This window comes from Pseudophryne corroboree, chromosome 10 (assembly GCF_028390025.1).
Source record: "Pseudophryne corroboree isolate aPseCor3 chromosome 10, aPseCor3.hap2, whole genome shotgun sequence".
In the NCBI taxonomy this organism is placed as follows: domain Eukaryota; kingdom Metazoa; phylum Chordata; class Amphibia; order Anura; family Myobatrachidae; genus Pseudophryne; species Pseudophryne corroboree.
Window position 1 is genome coordinate 221185238 of NC_086453.1, and position 26971 is coordinate 221212208.

Consider the following 26971-nt stretch of genomic DNA (forward strand, 5'->3'; position numbering starts at 1 on the left):
AAATGCAATTACATTGCAATTCCATTATTAGATGTTGCTGCTAAAGCATTTGTTATGCATAGAGCTGTCCCATAATTGGGTATATAATAAGAATAAACAGGAATTGAAGGCAGGGGAGTGATAATAATTAATTAATAATTGATAAAAATTAATAATTAAATTTTTATTATTAATAATAATGATAAATGAAAATAAAAAATGAGAAATAAATAATAATAAAAATAAAAATAGATAAATAAAAAAATAAATATAAAATAAATATAAAAATAAATAAAAATTAAATTAAAAATAATAATAATAATAATAATAATAATAAATATAAATAGTAAATATAAATGAAAATAAAAATAAATAAAAATAAATATAAATATGTGTAAAAATAAAATAAATTAATAAATGGAGAAGGGGGGAGGGGGGGCAGTGGAAAGGCGTTATTTATTATATGTGAAAAAACTTTTATGTGCATTGTATATGGGTGGTGCAAGTAATACTAGTACTATGGAGATAGCAAGAATATGTAAAGGTTATGTGGTAAATGACCATAAAAATGTGAAATGAAGGTGAAATATAAATGAAGGGGGGACTGTAACGATTAAAGGAGGGGGGGGGTGAAAAGAAAGGGGGTTGAGAAAAGGGGGGGGGGAGGGCAAATAGCAAGAGTGAAGATGTGGAATATGGGTGTATAAACACAGTAAGGGGCAGAGTATGAATTCTAAAATAAGAGCCCATAGTAAGAATATATGGTAGTGAAAAAAAGTGTGTGAGTATCTTATATTCAGCTGAGTGGACTTTTCAAATAAAAGTGACAGAAATTAATCCATATATTATATTCAGCGAGTGAGCCTTCCAATTGTATAAACACTATAAATGAATAACTGTGAGGACAAAAGTAGTGAAAAATAAAGTAAAAGAAATAATAAGGTAGGTTGCCGTTAATAAGAAAAAATGCCGAGACATACTGGGTATTGACTGGGCGAGTATTGTTTCAAGACGTTGGCCAGTATTCTAATTCAGGAAAGCCCCATAGTTTATATTCTCATTCATACCGGCGGGGTAAATGGATCCCATTTTGAAAATCCATTCACTCTCTTTTTGCAAAAGGACATTTGTGAGGTTGCCTCCTCGTATACCTAATTTAATCCTTTCTAGACCAAACACTTTTAATTTTTCCCATCTGTTGTTATGATGGGTATGAAAGTGACGAGCGACTGAGGTCAGTTGCTTCATTTTTGCTTTGTCCGAAATAGCATTGCGTATTGATCCTATATGTTCTAGGATCCGCTGTTTTAAGGGGCGAGTAGTCATGCCGATGTATTTCTGGTTACAACTACATTTAATGCAATAAATGACACCTTCCGTCTGACAGTTCATATAGTCTAGAATTTTGTGTTTTTTCCCAAACTTGTCCTCTATTTCCTTGGTTGGATCAATGAATTTACAGGCTTTACATTTGCCACAGGGATATGTTCCAGTTATTATTGGTCTCTTGTTCGGCAGTCTTTGAAAATGGCTCTGTACTAGGTGGTCTCTCAAATTTCTAGACCTACGCCAACTCATGGAGACTTTTGGGCCTAGTTTGGCTGATAGAGCAGGGTCTACATGCAAGATATGCCAGTGTTTTTGTATGGCATCATTAACTTTGACAAGCATCTAATTGCGGATGTATTCCACGAATGGTGCTTAATTGCATCTGAGCATTAATGCTATATAGCGGTGGACAGGTTTGGTATTTGGATGAGACCACTTTGGAACACCCTGATACTACAATATTTGTTCTCATTTTTGTTTATTTCAGAGATTTTGTATACCAATGGTGGATCTTTGGTTGTGAGAAAAACACAGATACTAACCCACTAACTATAAAGGATTCTTTGTAGTAATTCCCCTGTTCTTTCTTGGTGATTCATTTATGCTTATTACTGTCTTATTTAGACAGCACAACCAAGAATGATTTTGTTATCTATATACAATTGACTGGTGTATAGTACAATACAAATAAGGAAGGATTCACTTTGATTGGATATTTATGGCCTTGATACTTGTTTGCCATACAATTGTCATATCCAATCTGCACTTTTTGAGCCTGCCGTTCACATGTGTGTCTGTCCTTCTTTCATTTTTCTTGTTGAAAATATGAACGATTCCATTTCCAATATAAAGTGACAAATGAAAGGGCTAGCTTAAGAAATTGCGGACATACCCCACTGGAGATGCCCAATCTCTTCCGATCTTGGAAGCTAAGCAGTGGAGGGCCGGACCAGTACTTGGATGGGAGACCACCTTGGAACATCCTGGTACTGCAAATAAATTTTGCTGCCCAATTCTAAGTCACAGATGGGTACTCGGATTCATATGACCTATGATTTAATTCCCTGCAACTACTTTTTCCATTTGGGATTTTTGCAGTATGAATGATGGTCATATATTCACTTGACAGACACCATTGAGACTAGTAGGTGTTTCCCCCCCCCCCCCCTTTTTTTGTGAATTCTAAAGCTTTTCCGGCTTACATTATATTATAGCTATTTTCGCTAATTATTTACTAAACTGATATAGATATTTTTTGCACAATAGTCTTGAATCACATAGAATAAGTTTTGAACTCCGATAATTCTATATATTTTTAACAAGAATCTATTAAAATCATGATTTTACCAGTTTAAGACATGTATACAACCTAGTTCCTCTGAGTTAGAGTGCTCCCAAACAAGAGTCTACTTCTTTTTCCATTTCTCTTATTTGGTACTTTTGTTGTTGTGTGTAAGGTCCTGGTGTGGTTGCACTATCAGGAGGAGCAGGACTAGGAGCTGTTGGCATTTGTGGATGGACATCACCAGAGTCCATTCCATGTAATTGTCCCTCTGGACCAAAACCTGGAAATGGTTGAGTTGATTCTTGAATGGCTGGATGGTGTTGTCCCTGACTCAAAGCAGCCAACATCTTCAACATGATAGTATTCATAGTTTGGAGTTGTGTAGCTATTAGAGATGTATTTGCTGCAGTTTGGCTATGGCTGGTCTGCATAATTTGTAGGGTGTTTCCCTGGCACGAAGTGTTGTCCACAAGTTTGTTTAAGGCAACAATCATGGTACCTAGTTTGGACTCTATGCCCTGTAACACAGTAGAAGTGGAGGTTGTCACGTCTCTTAGATAATCAGAGAAACGTCCCAGTGTTTCGTCCATCTTTAGCAGACGGTGGTCTACGGTTACACGAAAGCTTTCTTGTCTGTTCTCCATTTGTTGCGCTATGTCATTCACACGCTCAGGAGTCCATGTCGATAGGCCTGTCCGTATATCCTCCAAAACTTGAAATTGACTTTCTAAAAAAAATTTAGATTTAATAAAAATGTTACTTCAATATTATTCAGTCATACTTGCATATAGTTTACATTTCAGAAACTAAAAAAAAGTTGAAATACACTAATTACACATTACTGTACCTATAGGAGATGATACTTGTGTTCTATCAGGCTCATCTAAAGGTTCTACATCTTCCTCACGGGAAAAAGCTCCAGTAATTGCTGTGGCAGATTTATAGGTGTGCGCAGGGGGGGTGCCTGGTGCGCACATGCACCCCCTAATGTCTGGCACCCCGATCACACATGCCTGATGCAGCGATCGCCGAGCAAGCTGAACACTGTCCTCTGCGCTGCACCCTGTCAGGACTGTATTACTGACCGGACACCTGGGTTAATCAAGGGTGCCACTGGCTGAGGAGGAGCAGTGTAATTGCAGTGAGTGCCATCTGGGGTGTTTGTTTGGTGCACACCACAACATCTAACAATGTATCTGCTTTATTAGGATTGGTACAAGGGTGGATATTTTATATTGCGTTGACCATCAATAGATGGTACTAGACACGCCCAAAAGGCGGTGCTAGACACACCCCTCCGACGGTGCACCCCCTAATAAAATGTGCTGCGCATGCCTATGGGCAGATTCAATCAACTCCTCCGATGTGTTGGTATGTACGTCAGATAATCGTGTACTCTCTTGTTCTGGTTCCTGAAATGGCTCATTTATTGGGCTTGAAGGAGAAGTGGAAATTAAATCTACAATTTAAGAAAAAGTAAAAAATATGAAACATGTTAGTTTACAGTAAATATGTGTTTTGAGCGAGTGCATGAATACGTTTCAAATGTGGAGGTTCAATCTGCTGCTGACAATATTCGTTGTTCTCAGTCAGTCAAGTGTGCAACATAACTTGTGATGTTCCTTTACATTTTGTGAGGCAAGAGCAGTTTTTTACAGTATAATCGTGATGCTGCATGTCATGCACAGAAATATTAGAGATGATCTCAACCTACTTTTGGCAGAATGGTGTGTAATGTTACACAATGGTCATACACCTTCACACTTTTTTAAACCATGGTTGTCACGAAGCATATTGGCACATAAATATTTCCTTAAAACATTGTGAAATTGGGGTCCTCATCTTGCATTTTCGAATAAAATAGTATTGGTGGTTGCATGATATGGCCCAATCTTGAATATTCTTTTACCTTCCGCAGTGGGCTGTGGGTCCTGGGTTATCGTCAATATGGCAGCGGTGCTGCTTTCCAGAATATGTGAGGGTGTCAATTTTTCAGTAACTTTTTGATGAATTAATTTTCCTGGAGTCGGATCTGCTCGGACGTTTTTTACGGCTTTGTCATGTCTTCTTCTTACATCCTCACTCGTCACTTGACTCATGGTCAATCTACCTGCTTAATTAGAAAGTTTAGTTAGAATAATTTTCAAAACAGTTTATTTAGTTTCCAAAATTACTACAAACTTAAGTCGTACTCAATTATTTAACTAATAGATTTACCAAGAGTTTTACTTGTCTTTTTGGAAGATGTTCCAGCTGCTGATGCATTTTTTCAGCAAGATTTCTTAAAAGCTGTGAATCTCCTAATTTTGGAAATTAGGGCATTACAGGTGTACAAATTTTTTTAAAAGACAAGAATACAATGTAGACCACTTTATTGCTGATATGAATATTGCTTGATATTATCTGGTAATTATGTAATTACCTTGGCCTTTTGAAGAAGTTGTGGCTTGTCTACTCCCGCTTCCAGATACCTGAACTTGTCTTGGTCGATGTGTTTCACTGGGATCTGTATTAAAGGGAGTGTTATGCATAAATGTTAGGAAGACCCTAACAGGTTGAAACGCGTTGGGGCTACCCATCTATACTACATTGGACTGAGGACGGATGTTCACTGCAAAGAAGGACAGTACTGCTAATCCTTTCCGCAAACCATCCGGTCACGTGATCCGGAGTTCCGGAAGCAACCGGTTGCCAGGCGACGGAAGAAGCCCGAGACAGCGTAGAGTGGAAGGCGGAGCAGAAGGGAGAAGGTAAGTCCCTGTAGGAGGAGGAGAGGCGCGGCCAGCCGCTCGGAGAGCTCCGGCCGGGTCCACTTCGCCTCCGTGACAGGCGCACACCCCAGGTCAGCGGCCCCGCAGAGCGGGCCTGATTCGGGCGCTCTACTGTGGGACGTGCTGCAGGAGGAATAGCGCCAGTCCAGGGTCCTTATTCTCCACTCTAACCAAAGCATACACTACCGCTGTCAACTGTTCATCACTTCACAAGAGAATCCTTCACTTCAGAGCACAGGTTAGCGGGACGCCGCAGTCTGTATAGACTTGTAAACCGTTTGGACTTTAGTACATATTATCATTATTATTATTTTTGTGGCATTTTTCTTTTTCTTTTTTTCGACTTTACAAAGATTACAGCATTTGTTCTTTCAATTGAACCTTGCACTTCAGAATTTAAGCTCAAACCAGGAGCGTGCCCCAATCACTGATTGACTTTTAAACCGAATTTATACCTTTTGGGAAAGAAAGTATCTCAGCATCTTAGAATAAACAACCTTAAGTATATTACCTGCTTTTTCATTATTGCTTTTAGTTTCACTTTATAACCGTATCATTCACCACTACAAATAGGGTTTGAGCGCTGGTTCCCTGTGGATTTATCCACATCTGTATACATAAAATTTGTCAACACCGTCGATTAATGCATCATTCTCTGCATTGTTAAATCTGGCAGATCGGATTGCCTTAGTTTTTTTAGATTTGGAGTGAGCAGGTACCTCAGCCTCAGAGGTGTCAGTATCCTCATTATTTCCCTGTAAAAAAAAAGTTGCAACAGTTACAACAACAAAAAAATGGATGGTGGGGTGGGTGCATGTGTGTGGAGGGATAGTGGTGGTGGGTGCATGTGTGTGGATGGATGGTGGTGGTGGGTGCATGTGTGTGGATGGATGGTGGTGGTGGGTGCATGTGTATGGAGGGATGGTGGGGTGGGTGCATGTGTGTGGAGGGATAGTGGTGGTGGGTGCATGTGTGTGGATGGATGGTGGTGGTGGGTGCATGTGTGTGGATGGATGGTGGTGGTGGGTGCATGTGTATGGAGGGATGGTGGGGTGGGTGCATGTGTGTGGAGGGATAGTGGTGGTGGGTGCATGTGTGTGGATGGATGGTGGTGGTGGGTGCATGTGTGTGGAGGGATGGTGGGGTGGGTGCATGTGTGTGGAGAGATGGTGGGGTGGGTGCATGTGTGTGGAGGGATGGTGGTGGTGGGTGCATGTGTATGGAGGGATGGTGGGGTGGGTGCATGTGTGTGGAGGGATGGTGGTGGTGGGTGCATGTGTGTGGAGGGATGGTGGTGGTGGGTGCATGTGTGTGGAGGGATGGTGGTGGTGGGTGCATGTGTGTGGAGGGATGGTGGTGGTGGGTGCATGTGTGTGGAGGGATGGTGGTGGTGGGTGCATGTGTGTGGAGGGATGGTGGTGGGTGCATGTGTGTGGAGGGATAGTGGTGGTGGGTGCATGTGTGTGGATGGATGGTGGTGGTGGGTGCATGTGTGTGGAGGGATGGTGGGGTGGGTGCATGTGTGTGGAGAGATGGTGGGGTGGGTGCATGTGTGTGGAGGGATGGTGGTGGTGGGTGCATGTGTATGGAGGGATGGTGGGGTGGGTGCATGTGTGTGGAGGGATGGTGGTGGTGGGTGCATGTGTGTGGAGGGATGGTGGTGGTGGGTGCATGTGTGTGGAGGGATGGTGGTGGTGGGTGCATGTGTGTGGAGGGATGGTGGTGGTGGGTGCATGTGTGTGGAGGGATGGTGGTGGTGGGTGCATGTGTGTGGAGGGATGGTGGTGGGTGCATGTGTGTGGAGGGATGGTGGGGTGGGTGCATGTGTGTGGAGGGATGGTGGGGTGGGTGCATGTGTGTGGAGGGATGGTGGGGTGGGTGCATGTGTGTGGAGGGATGGTGGGGTGGGTGCATGTGTGTGGAGGGATGGTGGTGGTGGGTGCATGTGTATGGAGGGATGGTGGGGTGGGTGCATGTGTGTGGAGGGATGGTGGTGGTGGGTGCATGTGTGTGGAGGGATGGTGGTGGTGGGTGCATGTGTGTGGAGGGATGGTGGTGGTGGGTGCATGTGTGTGGAGGGATGGTGGTGGGTGCATGTGTGTGGAGGGATGGTGGGGTGGGTGCATGTGTGTGGAGGGATGGTGGGGTGGGTGCATGTGTGTGGAGGGATGGTGGGGTGGGTGCATGTGTGTGGAGGGATGGTGGGGTGGGTGCATGTGTGTGGAGGGATGGTGGTGGTGGGTGCATGTGTGTGGAGGGATGGTGGGGTGGGTGCATGTGTGTGGTGGGGTGGGTGAATGTGTGTGGAAGGATGGTGGGGTGGGTGCATGTGTGGGGAGGAAGCATGCGGTGTCAGCCAGTGACGGGACAGGGCAGGTGGGGGGAGGGGATGGATATGGTGGAGGAGTTTGTTAAGCACTGCTTTTTTAGAAAATACCTGTGTCTGTGGATGATGCATAGACCCTGAACTCTGTCTTGGCTCAGGCTGCCACTCCTCATCACTATCAGGATTTGAAGACACTGGAGAAGGGATTGGCCTCGGTCTCTTCTCACAAGACATTCTTCTAACCGCTGTTTTTAAAAAACAGAAGTAAACATGCAGCAGAACATTGAACATAATAGAACATGCAGCACTACACTGCAGTTGAAACAGAAGAAGAATTTCAGACAATTTTTTTAAAAATTAGTTTTTTTTTTTTTTTTAAATAAACCTAAAAAGACTTCCGCTTCCGGGTTCATGGGAGCTGCAGCGTGATCGCTCAGCTCTGCTCCGTGGCCCTCAGTTAATAAAAAATTTTCACGGCACCTTTGCCTCCAATACCCCCCGAACGATTACCTCCCTGCACCTGGGACCTCAGATGGACAAATTTCTTTCTTCTCCGCACTCCTCTAAGCCGCAGCAGCTGAGCCGCTTGGAGAAGCGCCGAGCAGAGCCTCATATGGCGGCGGGTCAGGACGCTGCGTCACCTCTCCCTGCTTCTAAGAAAGCAGCGGCGCCCTCCCCAGATGAAGACCTTCCGCAGGTACGCAAAGCCCCAGACACCCCAGCCACTTATGGGGACATAGTGGAGGCAATTAAGCATGCAGTGACCCCTCTCCTAGCACAGGCAGTGACGGAGATTACCCAGCAAATACAGCAGCTGCAGATCAGGGTGGGAGACACTGAACGCCGGGTTGGTTCTGTTTGCCATGATTTAGCTGATGCACAGAGTGCTATTGACAGACTCCAGAGAGATAACTATCACCTCTGGAACAAGATAGACGATATTGAAAACAGGACAAGAAGATGTAATATAAGATTAGTTGGAGTTCCTGAATCTGTAAAAGGCCCTGACCTTATGCTTTTCGTGAACACCACTATACCTAAACTCCTGAAAATCGAATCTGAATGTGTTGATCTAGTAGTGGAAAGGGTTCACAGACTTGGACCATCCCCGAAACCGCATGACAAAGGCCAAGGGTGGTCATCTTCAAATGTCTAAGTTATCTCCACAAACTTGCTATATGGAAGGCGTCCCGCAGAGAGCACACCTTGATTTGAGAAGGTTCACGGATACGTATATTTCAGGACTTTTCGGTTGAACTTACTAAGGCACGTAAAGCGTTTTCGCCAATCTGCTCTTCACTAGTGGCAGCCAAACAAAAGTTTGCCCTTATGTATCCAGCCAGACTCCGGATCTTTATGGATGATAAACATTATGACTTTCTCTCTCCTGCTGATGCTCAGGCCTTTTTGGATGAAGGATCTCGGGCAGCTTATGACGACATCTCTGACTCTCCAGCGACTGCCAATGCTTGAATGGACATTTCCAATTTCATTCTACCGTCTCTCCTCATATAATTTCTCGTACACTGTCCCCGTCTATGTTCTGATTGTTAGTATGCTATATGCCATACACGCTCTGAGTAGGGGATACAAGACCTTACCAGTCTATGCTTGCTACCTGCCATATGCTGTTTTATATATAATACCGTGGTCATCTTATAGTTTAAGATATTTGAGACGTGCTATTTTAGCTACTAAAAGATGACTATGGATTTCTTATATCAATACCCCCCCCTTCCCCCCCCCCCCCTTTTTCTCCCTTCCCCTCACCTTCCCCTCCTCCCCTCCCTTCCCCCCCCCCTCTACCTTTTACATCTTAATATATGTCTTAATATTTACAAACAATATTAGGGGTATGTATACTCATGTTTTGGGCCATGGAGCCTTTACCATGTTCCGATCGAGGATTATCTCATAGCCGTAGTGATTGCACGGCTCTACTGATCTATATTTCTCACACGGTTCGGAAGTTACCTTTGTTGGAGTTTGATAACTCTTCCGCATGTTACTCATGCATCGATGCATTTTCCTGTACATGTTTTGTTTGTTTTTGTCTTGTGTCTCCCCCTACCCTCTTGTTCTTTCCCATTTCTGTTTTTTCCCCTTATCTATGCTAATCAGTGGATTCTTGAAAACATACTCCTTCCTTCAGGCTTTCCATTCCCTAATCCCAGGGTAACGAAAGTTAAGATTGGTTCCATCAGCATCGGGGGATTTCATACTCCGGCGAAGAGATGTAAGACACTCACATACCTGAATAGGCTCAAATTACATATTGCTTGTATTCAGGAAACACACCTGTCCGCTGCTGAAACGATTAAATTACAAATGCTTAATTAGCAGGTTCTTGCATCCGCCCCCTACAATTCTAAATCTAGGGGAGTAGTAGTCCTAGTCTCCAAATCCTTACCTATAGATGACGTGACTGTCCAAGCAGACCCAAATGGCAGATATGTAGTGGTGTTTTTCCGACTTTACACAAAAACCTACACACTCTGCACTCTCTATGCTCCTAATGTTTACACTAAAACCTTTTTCAAGACCATACTTCATATTTTGCTTCCCCTCGCTTCTTCCAATATTATTTTATGTGGAGATTTCAATCTTATATCTCACCTACACTTAGATAAATCCCATCCTAAAACACGTGCACCCTCTCTCCCTAAATTAGGGGTCCCTGCCCTTTTTCATTTGCTGCAAATGATTTATGTATGGAGGGCTACTCACCCAACTGATAAAGGCTATACTTGCTTGTCCTCGGCACACCACACGTTTTCTAGAATAGATTACATTGCCCTCTCCAACTCGTTGTTTGCTCAAGTTGTTGAATCTGATATTGAACCAATTGTTATTTCAGATCACGCACTTGTATGGGTAACCTTTAAAACACAGCATGAAATTTCTGACCACAAAATCTGGAGGTTCCCTGCCCACTTACACAAATCCCCAAATTTTATTTCTCTTGTCAATCATTCCTGGGATGACTTTCATCTCAATAATGAGAATAACTTGGCCTCGGATCCTGCCCTATACTGGATGACGGCTAAAGCAGTACTAAGAGGGTCTATTATGTCTTATGAATCTCAATTGAAAAAGAAAACCTCAGAATCCTATCTTGTAAAACAACAACTACTTACTGACGCGTATTCTAGGACAAATTATCCTAGAATTATCCTAGAATACAAATTATCTCACGGCACAGGCTCACTTTGATGATATTCTCCAATCACTAACAGATAAATATCAGTTTGCATCTAATTTTAGATATCATCAATTTGGCAATAAGACGAGTAAATTACTCACTAATATTCTGAATGGCACCAGACCTGCTATGGCGGTCCACCCATTACTATTGCCTGATGGTTCCCACACTACATCCAATAAACAAATTACTGATGTTATGAGAACGTTCTATGCTGAACTATACTCTGCACCCCAATCATTAGATCCCTCAGGGCCAACTATGGAAACGGATTCTTCTTCACATATTCCTCCTTCTTTGACAAATCTATCATTCCCCCCTGTCCCTGAAGAATATCTTTCACAACTGACAAATCCCATATCGTTAACAGAAGTCCAAGACGCAGTTAAAACACTTAAGCAAGCTAAATCTCCTGGTCCAGATGGGTTTAGTGGTGACTTTTATAGGATGTTCAGTGATAGAATTTGCCCTATATTGGTCTCTGTTTTTAATTCTATCCTTTTCAATCACAATACCCCCCTTTATTTTAATTCAGCCATTATTAAGGTCCTCCCTAAACCAGGTAGGCCACATGATATACCTGGGTCTTATAGACCAATTTCCCTGTTAAATTCGGATTATAAATTATTAACAAAAATACTCGCTACCAGATTAAATCCTGTATTGCCACACATAATTCATCAGGACCAGACGGGTTTTATTAAAGGCAGGCACTCTGTTGTAAATATTAGGAAAGTTTTAGCAGCGATCCAGGCATTTTATGGCAAGGCTTCAGACAATGGTGAAAAAATTATACTCAGTGTAGATGCAGAAAAAGCCTTCGATTTAATACTATGGCCTCATCTGTTTTCCACCATGGAACGCTTTGGTTTCCCTGCTCTTTTTATTTCTTTCATCCAGACTCTGTATAAATCTTCTTCCTCCCAGATAGCCTGTAATGGCTTCTTGTCCCCACCTTTTCCTATTCAGAGAGGCACGAGGCAAGGGTGTCCCATGTCCCCACTCCTGTTTGCCTTGGCGATCGAACCACTAGCAATGTCACTCCGATCAGCTCCTTTGTTCAGAGGTATATCAATTTACTCCTCGGAACTAAAAGTCTCACTTTTCGCTGATGATATGCTCCTTTTTATTTCGAACCCTGAGACCTCCCTCCCTGCAATTATGGCCATAATATTAGCATATCATACTCAGTCTGGTTACAAAATTAATGTTTCTAAATCAGATATTTTACCTATAACACCACTGTCTGTTTTGACCCAATCCTTGCCGATAATAAGTCAATTTACTATTCAAGACCACTCTATAAAATACTTGGGGATTCAAATTACTAGGAACCCACTTCAAATATACAAGGCCAACTTTACACCTTTACTTAATAAAGTTCTCTCTCAATTAGATGGATGGAATAAATTACCATTATCTCTACTGGGTAGAACAGCAGTAGTCAAAAGTATAATTTTCCCAAAAATTTACTACGCAATACAAATGCTTCCTTGTACCATTTCTTCTCAAGATGTCATCAAACTTAATAAAGCCGTTTCATCCTTTCTATGGCAGAATAAAAGACCCAGGTTATCCCTCCTGAAATTGACAAAAAACAAAAGAGAAGGGGGTCTGGGAATCCCAGATTTCCAGCTGTATTTTAGGGTTGCACAATTCCGATACATATCAGATTGGTTATTGGAAACTTCAGACTATGTTGATTTTACTCTAGAACAATCTATTTTCCAGCCGTTCTCCCCGGGGGCCCTCCTTCATTCCCCAATACAACTTATTCCCTCATCCGTTTTACAGCACATACTTTTTAAAGACACGTATGATAGCTGGTTTACGATACACAAGACTTTACAATCTACCCACAGGTACTCCCCGTTTATCCCAATATGGGGCAATCCAACCTTCCAGCCATCCCTACACAACCCCGCAATTAGATTGTGGCGTAAGAAGGGATTAAATTTAGCAACAAAATTGTTTGACCCGGGTGGTCATATCTTCTCCTTTGCACACATAGTAGAACGATACGATATACCTAATTCTCATTTCTATCTATACCTCCAGATACGCCACTATATATCTTCCTTGCAAAATACCTATCCATTTACTAAAGTTAATTTACCTTTTGCGAACCTGCTTCGTTCCCTACCATTCTGTAAGTTTAAATCTTCATCCCTATACACATTACTCCTCTCTCCACGTACTGACAAAGGTGTTCTACCTCTATTAGAATCTTGGAAAAAGGATATACCTGATGTTTATGGAATCCATCAATTATTACAGCATTACTCCAAAACTATGTCTATTTTACATTCTGCATACCTCCAGGAAGTACATTTTAAAACCATCCATAGGATATACATAGCACCAGCACAAAGGAAATATATGGACTCTTCAGAATCTGGATCGTGCCCTAAATGTAAAATGGCTAATGCTAAATATTTCCATTGCTTTTGGACTTGCTCCAAAATACTCCGCTTCTGGCGCAAGGTTCTTTCATTCCTTAATGTGACAATGAACCTATCCCTTACCCCCCATCCTTTAGCCTGCCTTTGTGTCAATTTTTCACACTGGGCATTAACCTCGCAACAGAAACAAGTTGTCCCCTTACTAACGGTAGCTTTGACCCTAGCTAAAAAACTTATCTTAACTTACTGGACCAAGAAGCATGCCCCCTCGATCCAAGAATTGAAAGCAAGATTATTTTAGTTATTGTATTTTGACAAAAGGGCACTCTCCCTTAACCCAGGCTATCGAATATCAAAATTCATTGATAAATGGGGACAATTTATATCTTCCTTGGATATCAACTTACAATCAAACATTTTAATGGCTGTACATACTGGTAATTATACGGTCTAATAATGTTTTGGAAATAGGATACTTAGATTTCTCTGACGTCCTAGTGGATGCTGGGACTCCGTAAGGACCATGGGGAATAGCGGCTCCGCAGGAGACAGGGCACAAAATAAAAGCTTAAGGATCAGGTGGTGTGCACTGGCTCCTCCCCCTATGACCCTCCTCCAAGCCTCAGTTAGATTTTTGTGCCCGGCCGAGAAGGGTGCAATCTAGGTGGCTCTCCTGAGCTGCTTAGAAAAAAAATATAGAACATTTAAAGGATGCATTACTATATATGCGTGATGCACAGAGGGATATTTGCACCCTGGCATCAAGAGTAAGTGCTATGTCCATCTCTGCCAGAAGAGCGTTATGGACGCGACAGTGGTCAGGGGATGCGGATTCCAAACGGCACATGGAAGTATTGCCGTATAAAGGGGAGGAGTTATTTGGGGCTGGTCTATCGGACCTGGTGGCCACGGCAACGGCTGGAAAATTCACCTTTTTACCCCAGGTAACTCCACATCAGCAGAAAAAGACACCGTCTTTTCAAACTCAGTCCTTTCGTTCCCATAAGTACAAGCGAGCAAAAGGCCACTCTTTTTTGCCCCGGGGCAGAGGAAGAGGAAAAAGACTGCACCATGCAGCCGCTTCCCAGGAGCAGAAGCCCTCCCCTGCTTCTGCCAAGTCTTCAGCATGACGCTGGGGCTTTACAAGCAGACTCAGATATGGTGGGGGCCCGTCTCAAGAATTTCAACGCGCAGTGGGCTCACTCGCAAGTGGATCCCTGGATTCTACAGGTAGTATCGCAGGGGTACAAACTGGAATTCGAGGCGTTTCCCCCTCGTCGGTTCCTGAAGTCTGCTTTACCAAAGTCTCCCTCCGACAGGGTGGCAGTTTTGGAAGCCATTCACAAGCTGTATTCCCAGCAGGTGATAATCAAGGTACCCCTCCTGCAACAAGGAAAGGGGTATTATTCCACGCTGTTTGTGGTACCGAAGCCGGACGGCTCGGTGAGACCAATTTTAAATCTGAAATCCTTGAACACTTACATAAAAAGGTTCAAATTCAAGATGGAGTCACTCAGAGCGGTGATAGCGAACCTGGAAGAAGGGGACTATATGGTGTCTCTGGACATCAAAGATGCTTATCTCCACGTCCCAATATACCCTTCTCACCAAGGGTACCTCAGGTTTGTAGTACAAAACTGTCATTATCAGTTTCAGACGCTGCCGTTTGGATTGTCCACGGCACCTCGGGTCTTTACCAAGGTAATGGCCGAAATGATGATTCTTCTACGAAGAAAAGGCATTTTAATTATCCCTTACTTGGACGATCTCCTGATAAGGGCAAGATCCAGGGAACAGTTAGAAGTCGGAGTGGCACTATCTCAGGTAGTGTTACGTCAGCACGGGTGGATTCTAAATATTCCAAAATCGCAGCTGATTCCAACGACACGTCTACTGTTCCTAGGAATGATTCTGGACACAGTCCAGAAGAAGGTGTTTCTCCCGGAGGAGAAGGCCAGGGAGTTATCCGAGCTAGTCAGGAACCTCCTAAAACCAGGCCAGGTCTCAGTGCATCAGTGCACGAGGGTCCTGGGAAAAATGGTGGCTTCTTACGAAGCGATTCCATTCGGAAGATTCCATGCAAGAACATTTCAGTGGGATCTACTGGACAAATGGTCCGGATCGCATCTGCAGATGCATCAGCGGATAACCCTGTCGCCAAGGACAAGGGTGTCTCTCCTGTGGTGGCTGCAGAGTGCTCATCTACTAGAGGGCCGCAGATTTGGCATTCAGGATTGGATCCTGGTAACCACGGATGCCAGCCTGAGAGGCTGGGGAGCAGTCACACAGGGAAGGAATTTCCAGGGCTTGTGGTCAAGCATGGAAACATCTCTTCATATAAACATTCTGGAACTAAGGGCCATTTACAATGCCCTAAGTCAAGCAAAACCTCTGCTTCAGGGTCAGGCGGTGTTGATCCAATCGGACAACATCACGTCAGTCGCCCACGTAAACAGACAGGGCGGCACGAGAAGCAGGAGGGCAATGGCAGAAGCTGCAAGGATTCTTCGCTGGGCGGAAAATCATGTGATAGCACTGTCAGCAGTGTTCATTCCGGGAGTGGACAACTGGGAAGCAGACTTCCTCAGCAGACACGACCTTCACCCGGGAGAGTGGGGACTTCACCCAGAAGTCTTCCACCTGATAGTAAACCGTTGGGAAAAACCAAAGGTGGACATGATGGCGTCACGTCTAAACAAAAAACTGGACAGATATTGCGCCAGGTCAAGGGACCCTCAGGCAATAGCAGTGGACGCTCTGGTAACGCCGTGGGTGTACCAGTCAGTGTATGTGTTCCCTCCTCTGCCTCTCATACCAAAAGTACTGAGAATCATAAGAAGGAGAGGAGTAAGAACTATACTCGTGGTCCCGGATTGGCCAAGAAGGACTTGGTACCCGGAACTTCAAGAGATGCTCACGGACGAACCGTGGCCTCTACCTCTAAGAAAGGACCTGCTACTGCAGGGGCCTTGTCTGTTCCAAGACTTACCGCGGCTGCGTTTGACGGCATGGCGGTTGAACGCCGGATCCTGAGGGAAAAAGGCATTCCAGAAGAAGTCATTCCTACTCTGGTCAAAGCCAGGAAGGACGTAACCGCAAAACATTATCACCGCATTTGGCGTAAATATGTTGCGTGGTGTGAGGCCAAGAGGGCCCCTACAGAGGAATTTCAACTGGGTCGTTTCCTTCATTTCCTGCAAACAGGACTGTCTATGGGCCTAAAATTAGGGTCCATTAAGGTTCAAATTTCGGCCCTGTCGATTTTCTTCCAGAAAGAACTGGCTTCAGTACCTGAAGTTCAGACATTTGTAAAAGGGGTGCTGCACATACAGCCTCCTTTTGTGCCTCCAGTGGCACCTTGGGATCTCAATGTGGTGTTGAGTTTTCTAAAGTCACATTGGTTTGAACCACTTTCCACTGTGGACTTAAAATATCTCACATGGAAGGTGTCGATGCTGTTAGCCTTGGCTTCAGCCAGGCGTGTGTCAGAATTGGCGGCTTTATCATATAAAAGCCCTTACTTAATTTTTCATTCTGACAGGGCGGAATTGAGGACTCGTCCTCAATTTCTACCTAAGGTGGTTTCTGCATTTCACATGAACCAACCTATTGTGGTACCTGCGGCTACCAGGGACTTAGAGGACTCTAAGTTGCTTGACGTTGTCAGGGCCTTGAAAATATATGTTTCCAGGACGGCTGGAGTCAGAAAATCTGACTCGCTGTTTATCCTGTATGCACCCAACAAGCTGGGTGCTCCTGCTTCTAAGCAGACGATTGCTCGTTGGATTTGTAGTACAATTCAGCTTGCACATTCTGTGGCAGGATTGCCACAGCCAAAATCAGTAAAAGCCCATTCCACAAGGAAAGTGGGCTCATCTTGGGCGGCTGCCCGAGGGGTCTCGGCTTTACAACTTTGCCGAGCAGCTACTTGGTCAGGGGCAAACACGTTTGCTAAATTCTACAAATTTGATACCCTGGCTGAGGAGGACCTGGAGTTCTCTCATTCGGTGCTGCAGAGTCATCCGCACTCTCCCGCCCGTTTGGGAGCTTTGGTATAATCCCCATGGTCCTTACGGAGTCCCAGCATCCACTAGGACGTCAGAGAAAATAAGATTTTACTTACCGATAAATCTATTTCTCGTAGTCCGTAGTGGATGCTGGGCGCCCATCCCTAGTGCGGATTGTCTGCAATACTTGTATATAGTTATTGTTACAAAAATTCGGGTTATTATTGTTGTGAGCCATCTTTTCAGAGGCTCCCTTGCGTTTATCATACTGTTAACTGGGTTCAGATCACGAGTTGTACGGTGTGATTGGTGTGGCTGGTATGAGTCTTACCCGGGATTCAATATCCTTCCTTATTATGTACGCTCGTCCGGGCACAGTATCCTAACTGAGGCTTGGAGGAGGGTCATAGGGGGAGGAGCCAGTGCACACCACCTGATCCTTAAGCTTTTATTTTGTGCCCTGTCTCCTGCGGAGCCGCTATTCCCCATGGTCCTTACGGAGTCCCAGCATCCACTACGGACTACGAGAAATAGATTTATCGGTAAGTAAAATCTTATTATTTGTAATGTATGTCCCAAGTCCCCATTTTGCTATTTAACAGGTATCCCTTTTTATTACAAGGCTCATCTCACGTTTCCTCCCTTACCCACCTCTTCCCTACCTACCTCCCATGTCTGCGTCTCCCCCACACATGATGTTCGTAAATGGTTTTGTGGATATTTGTCCTTGTAACACTATAATGACGCTTCTGTCTTTAACATTGTTGGAATTATTGGAATTGTTTATAAATACTGTAAAAGCTATAGATGAATCTGCAGTTCTATAACTTATGTTACAATATATGCCTACACACACAGTGAACCTAGTTGCTTTATACATTAACCCCGTACTAAATTATATGTTTGTGTTAAAACTGCTGTACTGGCTAGTACTGGGTCTTACATCTTAGACCAATTACCTTTAGTATTCCTGAAACATTGTCTTTCTTATATAGTCGTATTGATGACAATATTTTGTTTTACTGAGTATAATTTGAATTTGTACACTGTCTCAAAATTGTGAAAACCTAATAAAGCGTTGAAATGAAAAATAAACCTAAAAAAAAATATCACCCAAAAAAAAACCCATTAGCATGAAGCCCCTCCACCCACCCATCTGAACTTGCCATGTGGCCCCTGCCAGCATATGTCCTTTGCCATTTGGCCCCTGGGGGCCCCATGGCACAGGGGTTAAAATACAGGGGAGCCCATGTGCCCACATGGAAACTTCAGATGGGAGGGGGGTCGGGCCCACGGGGGCCCCATGGCACAGGGATTAAACTATAGGGGAGCCCATGTGCCCACATAGCAAGTTCAGATGGGAGGGGGGTCGGGGCCCCCGGGGGCCACATGGCACAGGGGGGAAAATACAGGGGGGCCCATGTGGCCACATGGCAGGTTCGGATAGGTGGGGGCGGGGCCCCCGGGGGCCACATGGCACAGGGGGGGAAATACAGGGGGGCCCATGTGGCCACATGGCAGGTTCGGATGGGCGGGCGGGGGTCGGGGACCCCGGGGGCCACATGGCACAGGGGGGAAAATACAGGGGGGCCCATGTGACCACATGGCAGGTTCGGATGGGCAGGCGGGGGTTGGGGCCCCCGGGGGCCACATGGCACAGGGGGGAAAATACAGGGGGGCCCATGTGGCCACATGGCAGGTTCGGATGGGCGGGTGGACGGACAACACAGATTGGGCAATTTACCAATCTACTCCACCAAACATGCAAGAAAAATATGCTGCTTCTAACTGGCTGGCTTCTAGGCTGGCTTCTGGCTGGCTTCTAAATAGATTGTAGCTGGCTTCTTGGCTGGCTTCCGCTGACTTCTGGCACTTGCAGTACCTCCACATTAAACATACAGGCATGCTATACACCGTGGTAGGGTCCCCCATGCCTGTTCTGGCTGGACTGTCTCAGGGCATCACCATTTAAATACACAGTCACCTTTTATATCCTGTTTGTCTAGTATTTATGTATGCACATTTTTTTCACATACTCTACCTTTAAACTCATAGTAGGGACCTTCATATACTCACACTTTATCATACCTCCCAACTTTCGGATCGCTCTAAGAGGGACTCCTCGCGCGGCGTAGCCGCGTTGGCTCTGAAAAGGGGCGTGGCCTAGCGGATGCCACTATCGCTGGTCACGCCTCCAAATTTCATCACAGTGGGGCATGGCCAGCGCTCTGAGCTGCTGGCCATGCCCCCAGTCCCTCTGCCTCACTGGAATAGACGCTGTGCGCATGCGCACAGCGTCTATTCACCGCTGCTTTGCTCTGAACTGAGCAGAGCAGCGAGTGATAGGGAGCCTCCCAACTGCCCCCCCCACCGCGGGACACTGTGGCCCGTGGGAGGGACAGCGGGACAGACCAAAAAAAACGGGACTGTCCCGCGAAAATCGGGACAGTTAGTAGGTATGTTTTATATTCCTTTACTATCACTATTTTTTAGTGTGATGCCCTGGGGGGGGTCCTTTGCTGGATCATGTTTTGGGGGTTTCCTGCGTTCCGGATGTTGGCCCCATAGTGTTAGGAACCTGCCCGACAAGAGGTGACCTGGACGATTGGTGATCAGGCCGATATCATTGGCCAACGATATACTAACAACCTCTTATGATTTACTATATTATACTGTAATGATCGTTTAGTGCATCTGGACCCCTTCTGTCTGTGTATCATAAAAAAAGACAGTTAGATATTACATATCATATGTAAAGGTGCATACACATGGTGCAATGTTTGCTTACGATTTGACTATATCGCACATAGTCAAAATCGCAAATAAATATATTCAAAATTGGTGGTTCTGGGCTCTGGGGAGTTCAATGGAAATCGCATAGTCAAAATTGGCACTTAGGGGGTAATTCCAAGTTGATCGCAGCATGAATTTTGTTAGCAATTGGGCAAAACCATGTGCACTGCAGGGGAGGCAGATATAACATGTGCAGAGAGAGTTAGATTTGGGTGGGGTGTATTCAAACTGAAATCTAAATTGCAGTGTCAAAATAAAGCAGCCAGTATTTACCCTGCACAGAAACAAAATAACCCACCCAAATCTAACTCTCTCTGCAAATGTTAAATCTGCCTCCCCTGCAGTGCACATGGTTTTGCCCAACTGCTTAAAAAATTTCCTGCTGCGATCAACTTGGAATTACCCCCTTAGTCAAAATATCACCTTGTGTATGCACCTTAACATAAAGGTAGCCTGCTCAGTGTTATGGTGAAATGGAGAGTTACACATAAGCAATAGCCTCCATATTTTGGCAGACCCTGAGTTGGATGGCGGCTTCAGGTGAATTTGCCACCATCGTACAGCCATTCCATCTGATAAGCAGCTTTGTAGGGAAGCCCCAGCGATAGGGAATGTTAGCCTTGGGGAGAGCAGTATGAACCTAGAAGAAGGGTGTCCCTCTCCAGCTTAGGTAGAAGAATTGTATGGAAGACATAAAAGATCAAAAGAGAGGGGAGTTATGATGAATGTGTCAAAATAGATCCAGGAGGACTTGGGATAAATCATCCTGGAGAATTTTATTATACTCTCCTGAGTAGCTATCTGTACCAGGAACTTTATGAGCAGACAAGGTCCTCGAAGTGCTTGGTCATTGATTTCCGAATCCAGGATGTCACGTTCAACTAGAGTGAGCTAAGGTATTTGAGCTTCATGCAATAAAAGTCTCTGTTGTTCTGGGTCAATGAGCTGAGGGTAGTATAATGTAGAATAAGAAGTATTAAATAGAGACGAAATGGCCTGTGAGTCAGTCACGGGAGTTGGCTATGGTGGCTGGCAATGGCCCTCATTCTGAGTTGTTCGCTCGCAAGCTGCTTTTAGCAGCTTTGCACACGCTAAGCCGCCGCCTACTGGGAGTGAATCTTAGCTTCTCAAAATTGCGAGCGAAAGATTCGCAATATTGCGAAAAGACTTCTCTGTGCAGTTTCTGAGTAGCTCGAGACTTACTCTGCCAGTGCGATCAGTTCAGTGCTTGTCGTTCCTGGTTTGACGTCACAAACACACCCAGCGTTCGGCCAGACACTCCTCCGTTTCTCCAGCCACTCCCGCGTTTTTCCCAGAAACGGTAGCGTTTTTTCAAACACTCCCATAAAACGGCCAGTTTCCGCCCAGAAACACCCACTTCCTGTCAATCACATTACGATCACCAGAACGAAGAAAAAACCTCGTAATGCCGTGAGTAAAATACCTAACTGCATAGCAAATTTACTTGGCGCAGTCGCAGTGCGAACATTGCGCATGCGCAGTTAGCGAAAAATCGCTGCGATGCGAAGAAAATTACCGAGCGAACAACTCGGAATGACCACCAATATTGCCCCAATGATAGTATTGGTGTTGGAGATTTCTAAGCTATGCTTCACCTGTAAAAAAAGGAAATCCTCTAGCATTTGACGAGCCTATTTGTAACAACGCAACTTCTCAGGAGAGGAGTCTAACATGTAGGCAGTAAAAGTTTGGGTAACAGACGCACATAGCAATGATACATTTCCAGGGCAGAGACGGAGCATTGCAGGGGTGGTACGGTGCTAATGGGGGCGTGAACGCGGCAGCTGCGTGACATTACACACAGCTGCCATGATCGGGACCATGGCGGCAGGCCTCCTGCGGGCACATCTTCTGGAGGCATCTTCTATTTCTGCTAACAAGCAGAAATTGCATGCATTTGCAATTTCTTCTTGTTGAAGGGGGGTGGGAGGTGGCGGTCAGCATGCTGGGCGGCCTTGCCCTGCGATGGGCGGCCCCCAGCATGCTAGCAAAAGGATTGCAAATTCTGCTAATTAACAGAATTTGCAGTCCTTACTGATTTAGGCCCTCTGTTCCTGAGTCCTGGTTCCCTGCCTCAGTGTGCATGCATTCCTCTGTGTGTTGTCCCTGCGAGTCCTGCACCCGTGCCCTGTTGGATCCTGCCCAGTACCTGCTATCCTGTGTTCATTCCTAGTCTTGCTGTTGCCCTCCAGTTATTCTTATGTATGGTCCTGATCCAAATCCAAGCTCCTGTCAAGTGTCTGTGAATATACCCTGCCAGCCCTGGTTCTGTGTGCTTCCAGCTTGTAGGTCCGTGGTGACCACCAGCAAATTTTATTCACTTCAGCCGTGCCTGTATTCACAAGCCTGCAGCATTTCCAGCACACCTGACTCTGTACTCAAGCTACATCTTAGTCACTGTGTGTTATTACAGACTGCAGCCTAGTCCGTATTTATCATCTAGCACAGTGGTCAGGGAACAGGGGTAAATTACCCCAAATGGGGTAAAAATGAAATTCCTGGGGGTAATGGACAGTCACCCTGCCGAGACACAGCCCCGTCCAGCACCGGCCAGCTCGCAATGTGACGTGCTGACGTCACACCTTGCTCCCTCACGCCCACCCTGCGCTGTCCTGTGCTCCTGCCCGTGGCCCACCAACCCACACACAGAACTTGAGTTCCGCAGGATCAGACAGTGGCCCACATAACAGTGGGAAATTCCTACTGACATTACTGAGGTGAGGATGTGACCGTCTGTCTCCTAAAAGTCGTGTCCCCCCTCATTCATCTTTCTTACATTAATTCTGGTGTTTTGGGGAGAAAGTGTTAATTAACCCATTCTTTGCCAAAAAATAATTGGCGAAAATAATAATAAAAATAATAATAATAATATATATATATACACACTGTATCTCAGGAATGCCATATAAACAGTGATAAGTATATATGCACAATAATATATGATTTCTTTATTTTAAAATCAAGGGGGTAACATCGGCATATCTAAATATATTTTGGGGTAAAAGGTAAAAAAGTTCCCTGACCCCTGATCTAGCACATGGGTCTTCAACCTGTGACCCTCCAGCTGCTGTGGAACTATACATCCCAGCATGCCTTAATAACAAAACTGTGGCAGGGCATGCTGGAATGTGTAGTTTCACAGCAGCTGGAGTGCCACAGGTTGAAGACCCATGATCTAGCACATGGGTCTTCATCCTGTGGCCCTCCAGCTGCTGTGAAACTACACATCCCAGCATGCCCTGCCACAGTTTTGCTATTAAGGTATGCTAAAACTGAGGCAGGGCATGCTGGGATGTGTAGTTCCACAGCAGCTGGAGGGTCGCAGGTTGAAGACCCATGATCTAGCACATAGGTCTGCAAACTCGGTCCTCATTACCACACACAGTGCATGTTTTGCAGGTCTCCTCACAGAATCACAAGTAAAATAATTAACTTACTTTGCGGACCTTTTAAAATGTGTCTGTGAGTAATTAATACACCTGTGCACCTGTTGGGTTATTTGGAAAACATGCACTGTGTGGGGTAATGAGGACCGAGTTTGCAAACCTATGATCTAGCAAGTCTCTGTGCTACAAGGTTCAAGCTGCCAGCACTCTGCTTTCAATCAGCGAACATCCAGCACCTAGTTGTTTCCAGAAGTTAACCACCTCATTACTGAAGTTATCATTGTTCAGTTACCAGTACATATTCGCCCTACAGTCTTCAGTCATCATATCTTATCAAGCCTGTCTACAGTTACCATCTCAGTATCCAGTCTGTCTGCTGTTAACTCTTGCCTTGCCAGCAGCTGGAGATTTTAAGTCCAGGGGCCCCTTAAGTACCAGTGTGTGTATCAAACACTAAGGCAGGCATGTCCAAACTGCGGCCCTCCAGCTGTTGAGAAACTACACATCCCAGCATGCCCCGACACAGCTTTAGCATTCTCTGACAGCAAAACTGTGTCAGGGCATGCTGGGATATGTAGTTTCACAACAGCTGGAGGGCCGCAGTTTGGACATGCCTGCACTAAGGGAACAGCAAGGGGTTGCTATTGGCATAAGACCCCCGAGGGCTCTAGGGGTCTTACACCAATAGTGCTGGAGTGGAGTTCCCTAACACACATGATCTAATCAGTGCCCCTCTACCCATTTTATACCTTCACAAACACGTGTCTGCTGCAGGGGCACACCGTTAGCTTGAGCACAGGGGGGTCTCCAATCACTTTTGTCTACATAGTGTATTACAGTATGTGACAGTCTGAGTAAGAGAAAAATAGAAAATGGAGCAGGACAAACACAGAAGAAACCACAAGGGGATCATATAAGCAAACACATAGCATCATACAAGACTAAGGGGGTTAATCAGGTTTGTTAGCAAACCAAAAAAAAGTTAGCAATTAGGCAAAAACCATGTTGCACTGCAGTTGGGGCAGATGTAACGTGCTGATTGATATGTGTGTCTTGCCTATATTCTGTGTGCGACCGCATCTATATCTGCACTCGAAATGCTACGTTACAGTGTTTTCTATGAAAACACTGTAGTGTAGCATTTTGTATGCAGATATAGCCAAAGTCACAAACATTTTAATCAACAAAAGCTGTTTGCATCGTTTTGCGAATAACATGCATTTTAATGGAAAAGGTTGCACAAAAAGACGCTCTGCGCTACAAAGTCACACCACGGCATTGCATGACTAGAAGGGCTGTTTAAGTGCACACATCTGTATAGACAAAACATAGGAACATATTCAGGTTCAGTTGCAGAATCTGCTACTGAGTACGATCACATGCTGGGGGCCGCCCTGCACAGGACAAGGCTGCCCAGCATGCAAAGTCCCGCCCAGCGATGCAATTGCAAATCAGTTGATATGCATCGCAGAACGAGAAATAAGGGATGACCCCTGCATACACAGCGAAAATGGTCTGGACACACCTCCGTTGTCTGGACCATGGCCCTGCTATGCCACATCGCCGCCTTCTCTGATGGCTGCCGCTCGATCACACTGTGAATGTTTGTGCACACGCTTTATGGCCGCTACACATGCGCAGATTGCCGGAAAATCGCTCATTTGTGATTTTTGGAAACCTGCGTCCCAACCTGAATAGGGCCATAATCATCAATTACCTAAAAACTGTTAATGGTAATTCACAGTAATTGGTTTACACACAGTTCTTTGTTCCTGCAAATTGTATTTCAGTACTCGTAGTGATGAGTGATGTGTGATACTGTACATTACCACATCATACATCAGTTTAATTCTTAAATGAAAGAATGTTGTATGTTCTAATAAAAGGCGCTAAACTATCCTCCTGTTACCACCTTGTAGAATGTATTTCCAATCCTTTATCCTATGACTCTATTTTAATCTCCTGAAGGTTCATTCTACATTTTAAATTCCATTAACTTCACCCCTCATTTAGGAATACAGGTGCAAAGCAACCAATTATAGGTGTACTTTCATTTTCTTAACTACACTAGAAAAATGACAGAATGTAATTGGCTGGTATAGGAGACACAAACTTTTTTTTTAATACTACTTTTCATTTACCCACAGTTATCCCCACTCTTCATCACTGATTTCCCATCACACACATATCACATGCTTGTTTGAAACTGGCGAATTATGATGTCTAGAATGATTCTGATGTTTGACTGACATATATGCCTAAAATAGACATTATAGTTTGCTTCAAAGTAAATTGAGAGCCGTACAATTATTCATCCCCTAGAGTAAATACTAACTGTTCAAAATATTTGTTTTTTTCTTACAGGAAAACAGGGAGAGGAGCAGAGCCCTCCTAACGCAGCTAGTAACAAACCAGTGCAAGAAGAAGGAATGCAGTAATGTAACTCATCTGGGATCAATTACATAGGAGGAAAAAATAAGATTTTACTCACTGGTAAATCTATTTCTCGTAGTCCGTAGTGGATGCTGGGGACTCCGTAAGGACCATGGAGAATAGACGGGCTCCGCAGGAGACTGGGCACTCTAAAGAAAGATTTAGTACTACCTGGTGTGCACTGGCTCCTCTATGCCCCTCCTCCAGACCTCAGTTAAGGAAACTGTGCCCGGAAGAGCTGACATTACAAGGAAAGGATTTTGGAATCCAGGGTAAAACTCATACCAGCCACACCAATCACACCGTATAACTCGTGATAAACTTACCCAGTTAACAGTATGAACAACAAACAAGCATCACTCAACTGATGCCACATAACATAACCCTTTAGTAAGCAATAACTATATACACGTATTGCAGAAAGTCCGCACTTGGGACGGGTGCCCAGCATCCACTACGGACTACGAGAAATAGATTTACCGGTGAGTAAAATCTTATTTTCTCTAACGTCCTAGTGGATGCTGGGGACTCCGTAAGGACCATGGGGATTATACCGAAGCTCCCAAACGGGCGGGAGAGTGCGGATGACTCTGCAGCACCGAATGGGCAAACACAAGGTCCTCCTCAGCCAGGGTATCAAACTTGTAGAACTTTGCAAATGTGTTTGAACCCGACCAAGTAGCAGCTCGGCAAAGCTGTAATGCCGAGACCCCTCGGGCAGCCACCTAAGAAGAGACCACCTTTCTCGTGGAATGGGCTTTCACTGATTTTGGGTGCGGCAACCCAGCCGCAGAATGAGCCTGCTGAATCGTACCACAGATCCAGCGAGCAATAGTTTGCTTTGAAGCAGGAGCACCCAGCTTGTTGGATGCATACAGGACAAACAGCGAGTCAGTCTTTCCGACTCCAGCCGTTCTGGCTACATAAATCTTCAAAGCCCGGACTACGTCAAGCAACTTGGAATCCTCCAAGTCACCAGTAGCCGCAGGCACCACAATAGGTTGGTTCAAATGAAAGGATGACACCACCTTTTGGCA

General features: G+C 44.8%; 1 protein-coding gene and 1 pseudogene across 1 annotated transcript in view; both read left to right on the top strand.

Annotated features, from left to right (window-relative positions):
* Positions 1-26039, top strand: part of TNFRSF14 (TNF receptor superfamily member 14) — a 382534-nt gene extending 356495 nt beyond the window's left edge. Inside the window, exon 7 of the mRNA XM_063943094.1 lies at positions 25866-26039. Within this exon, the coding sequence (XP_063799164.1) occupies positions 25866-25939 (74 nt within the window). The 3' untranslated portion in view covers positions 25940-26039. The remainder of the gene's footprint in view (positions 1-25865) is intronic.
* On the top strand, positions 2187-2306 carry LOC134967359 (5S ribosomal RNA; annotated as a pseudogene).
* Positions 26040-26971: the final 932 nt, after the last annotated feature.